We start from the raw sequence: 4,761 nt of genomic DNA on the forward strand, positions 1-4,761 counted from the left end.
CAACAATTTTGATTGGGTGAGAAAGCCACTCTGAGATGGCAATTGAGGAGGACTCCCTGTTTATCCAAACCAGTTTGGGCCGGACAGGGAAGTTTGCACATTAGTCCTAACTTTGCCTGAAATTATATCCTCTCTGACTACACAAGGCCAACGCCTGCATCTTAATACTTAAATCTCCACTGCCAAGCGAACGTAAGACATGTGACATACATGACTGCACACTGCACATGTGCACTTATCCCCACTTGAATATGCATAGAAATACCCTAGCCCTTGTAAAATATGTACATTCCCGTAGCTAGATCCTTAAAAGCTATAATCCCCGCCGTCTCAGGGAGCTTGGTTTAGGTGCTGAGACTGGCCTGGCTCCTGGCTTGCATAACTCGAATAGACTCCTTTCTGTGAGATGCTCAAATCGTTGTCTTTGTGTTTCAATCTGCATTCACAATAGACATGGACCCTGCGGGTGTTTACCCATGAGAACAAGAAGATGCCATCAGTGTGAAGGAAAGCTATTGTCTTATTCATTCTAATTACATCTCAGTTTAATATCCTGGTCCTCCTAAGTAGATAATTATACTATTTGAAAATAAAAATGACTTTTTCCCCTCTTCTTTATCAATAGTTAAATCTCTTGTTTCTACCTCATGTATACTGTAGTGGTGAAGACTCCCAAAACAAGGCTAATCAGAAGCAGCCTTGTTATGTTTCTGTTGCATCATTTTCAAAGCACAAATATATTCAAGTTATAAAGTGGACTTTTCTTATTAACATACACATTTCCAAGACCTAAATTAAGCGTCTTACTTTTATGTGTCGATGCAATACAAATGAATAGAAAGATAGGTTCTTATTCTAGACAAATTGAATTCAGGGAGAAGGCAATAAAACAAGAAGAGGAAGAAAGTGACTAATATATTTTGGACACAGCTATATTTTCTCCCTGAAATCTATAAACTTCCAAAAATAAATCATAGCCATAAAACATTCTATTAACTCCCATAAACAGTTAATATCTCTAAATAACTGTAACACATCATAAATCTCAGCAATTTCTCCTTTCATCCCAAGTTCAACTATTTATACTAGGTGTAAAGAATCACTTTAAGTACATAAACATTAGAATATGGCTCTTGTACTCACACGTGGCTGATAATCATATGCTGGAACATAGTCTTCAGAGTATGTTGTCAATGCGCACCTAAGAGGGATAAGTTAGTGTTTGAGAAAAGAACGACTCCAGAAAGAAAGATGTTTTATATGTTTGGCATATGCTTTACATGAAATTAGAAAACATTTCAGGAAGGACTAGTCCTAAAAAAGTCAATGCGCACCTAAGAGGGATAAGTTAGTGTTTGAGAAAAGAACGACTCCAGAAAGAAAGACGTTTTATATGTTTGGCATATGCTTTACATGAAATTAGAAAACATTTCAGGAAGGACTAGTCCTAAAAAAGATATTTAAATCCCACAACAGTTCCAGGCCCTATATGTACTAGGGTACTTCAAAAAGTTCGTGGAAAAATAGAACTAAAAGATAATACAAATCTTTCCATAAACTTTTTGAAGACCCCTCGTAGTATTACCCACCACCACCAGCAGAGCACCCCCCCTTCAATAACTTAAAATTTAGCGGCACCTAGTACTGAGCTCAGGTGCTCTGCATTCTCTACTACACACTTCCTGCCTCTGAAGGCTTTTGACCCTGTGTCCCACGTTCTCTGCTTGATGATAGCTGAAGAGATAATAGAAGACAACCAGGTGGACTGAGATTACCTAGTGTCCCCAACCCATGCCCTATTAAATACAAAGAAATGCTGGATGAAATACACTACCACCCTTCCAAAGTCTACAAGCATAGTCAAGCTCAAAAGGGAAACCCTGAGGTGCAAGAAAATAAGAGGATATACATTACAATAGGAACCTATAAACTCATGCCACAAGGCTAGAGGGTAGAGTCTGAACCACATTATAGACGTGGCCTTAAATTTACTTGAGGCAAAAAGCTAAACTCCTATTTATAGTGAAGAACCTGTAAAGGCTGTGTCTTCATATAAAAGAGACCACAGAATGGGCCAGTCCCATGGCTCACTCGGGAGAGTGCGGCGCTGGTAGCACCGAGGCCGCAGGTTCGGATCCTATATGGGGATGGCTGGGCGCTCACTGGCTGAGCGTGGTGCAGACGACACTAAGCCAAGGGTTACGATCCCTTTACTGGTTTAAAAAAAAATAAAAAATAAAAGAGACCAGGGAGGGCCAGCCCGGTGGCGCACTTGGTAGAGTGCGGCGCTTGGGAGCAACGAGGGTTCAGATCCCATATAGAGACCAGTCCGCTCACTGGTTGAGCGCAGTGCAGGCACGACACCAAGGGTTGCGATCCCGTTGCTGGTCGCGGTACAGGCGCGACACCGAGGGTTGAGATCCCATTACCAGTCACGAAAAAAGACAAAAAGAAAAAAAAAAAGAGACCAGGGAAACCCCAGTTACCAGTCCAGAGAAACTCACAAGAAAGTTTCTCTCTATTTGGAGCTTAGGGTGGGGGAAAAATTATTCTCCTATGAAAAATTAAAAGCCCACTTCTATTGCGGGCAATATTATGGGGCTAGATGGTCAAAGAAACACTTCTGAGTAGGGTACACCAAAACATGCTGGATAAAAGGACATTTTAGAAAGTTTTAATGCATGACCAGGATGGTGGGAAGGTAAGAGAATTCAACAAGTATGCCAAAATTAGAAGAAAGTCCAACTGAGACCAGCTATTGGGGAAAGGTGCTACTATTTACACTGGTGGTAACCACCAATTCCTGCAGGGCTCTCAGGTGTGATTTCCAGAGTAGCAGCAGTAGCAGCATCTGGAAACTCAATAGGAATACAAAAATTTGGCTCCCACCCCAAACTGACTGAATTAGAAACTCTGGTGTGGGGTGCAGCAATCTGTATCTTAACAAGCCCTCCAGGCATTCTGATGCACACTAAAGTTTGAGTACTGATGATTAAAAGAACAAAAATTGGAAGTGTAACTTTCAAACCAGCAAATGGGATTTTTAAAAAACCAATCTAATAGAAAGCAGGAAAGGAGAATAAAAGGAATAGGGGGAAATTATTTCTGCTCACAAGACAAATTAAAACCATAAAAATAAAATTAAATATTTTAGCAATCACAATGAAATAATAGTATATAAAGTATATAATTGTATATATCTATAGGGTATAAAGAAACTCTTTCATATATATTCAAGCAGATGTATATAAATGATGGATCTTGGACGTGACTAGCACCATTGTGCACACAATAAGCACAAAATAGCTGCCGGCCTTGTCTTCCACTCCAGCACCAAACCCCTCCCTGCTTCCCTTTAGGAGAAGGCTCCTAACTTCTGCAAAACAGAAACCCTTTTGCTTCCGCAAGGGCACAGTTCTCCACCCTGCTTGCATAGCTTCGGCGTTAGCATAATGCCCTTCCTTCATGGTATCAGCCAACCCTTGGCACCCTATATAAGCTCTTTCACCCCCACATCTGGGGCTGTGCTCCATTTTGAGGGCAGCCCCGGGCTGCCTGCCACTTTGAGCACACCCTGGCAGATTCTTTTCCTTTAATAAAGCTTAATCAGTACCCAACATTTTGGCTCACTTTCTTTCAATAAGGATATTCATTGTAGCCTTATTTGTAGTAATGAAAATTTGGAAGCTAATGTCTTTCAGTAGGGATGTACTGGATCTATATAAATCATTTTCTTCAGAAAATATGAAGCAAATACGGTAAAAATATTAACTGATGTTGTAACCAGGTAATGGGTAGATGGGTGTTTGAAGAGTATTTTATATAATGGAAATATTCCATAATCTTAAAATATGTTTAAGTGTTAATAGATGACAATGAACTTGTTTCCCTACCCTCTTCTTACCCAAAGTTATGACTCAATGATAGGATTATCAGGAACCCTAGTCAAACACTGGAGAGTTGCTTTGGGCAGGCCAAACTTGCAAGTCAACATTAAGTGTGTCTCTCTACTCACTTAAAGCAGGCAGAAACCTATTCCACCTATGTTTAGGCCCTTTTCCCCCCTCCCAGCACAGAGTCTAATAAAAGGTAGGCACTGAAAAACGCTTATTGAATAAATAAAGCAATAAAAGTAGATTTACTACATTGTGAATGCAAATAGAAGTGAAAGAAAATGATTTTGAAATTTTTATTTCTCATCATAAATTAATTAGTTAGAATTCTGGCTTTTCTTGTGAGTTTAATGAGCACAAGTCAAACTCCATGAGTCAATAAATCCCAAAGCACAGACAAAATGGTCATCCTGCAAATGTAAACCTGGAGACCAGATACTGCTAAAGTTTCCAGGATAATGCCACACTTTACAGTGGTTGGAGGTGAGAGAGCTGGCTTTGACCCCTCACAACTCACAATTTGCCTCGCATGCCCTGAAGACTTGTAGTCATAAGTCATAAGACACTTTGTAAGGTAGAGAACTACTAATTATGTTTTGTAGATGAACAAAAAAAGGAAGTCTGATATTGAAGTTATCATTAAAGCCATGATATTAGTTAAGGCGTCTATATCCGCACTAACATCAGTGGTAACGCGTGTGAATCGATGACAAGATGATGTGCCCAAACCCACAGAACCACAGTCTCTTACACTTGGAAGAAACTTATAAGTCAACTGTTTCTTTTCTGTTTTGTTTGGGGGTGGGGGCAGATATTTTCTCACCCAGCTTCCTAGCAGCCAGAACAAGGACATGGGATATATATATAT

The 4,761-nt window shown here is 40.0% G+C and overlaps 1 protein-coding gene across 1 annotated transcript in view; it reads right to left on the minus strand.

Moving 5' to 3' along the window:
• LOC103605228 (chromosome unknown open reading frame, human C9orf135) overlaps window positions 1–4,761 on the minus strand; it is a 104,603-nt gene that overhangs the window by 19,638 nt on the left and 80,204 nt on the right. The window contains exon 5 of the mRNA XM_008589814.1: window positions 1,144–1,201. Coding sequence (XP_008588036.1) covers window positions 1,144–1,201 — 58 coding nt within the window. The remainder of the gene's footprint in view (window positions 1–1,143; window positions 1,202–4,761) is intronic.

Source organism: Galeopterus variegatus, unplaced genomic scaffold (assembly GCF_000696425.1).
Source record: "Galeopterus variegatus unplaced genomic scaffold, G_variegatus-3.0.2 Scaffold5662, whole genome shotgun sequence".
In the NCBI taxonomy this organism is placed as follows: domain Eukaryota; kingdom Metazoa; phylum Chordata; class Mammalia; order Dermoptera; family Cynocephalidae; genus Galeopterus; species Galeopterus variegatus.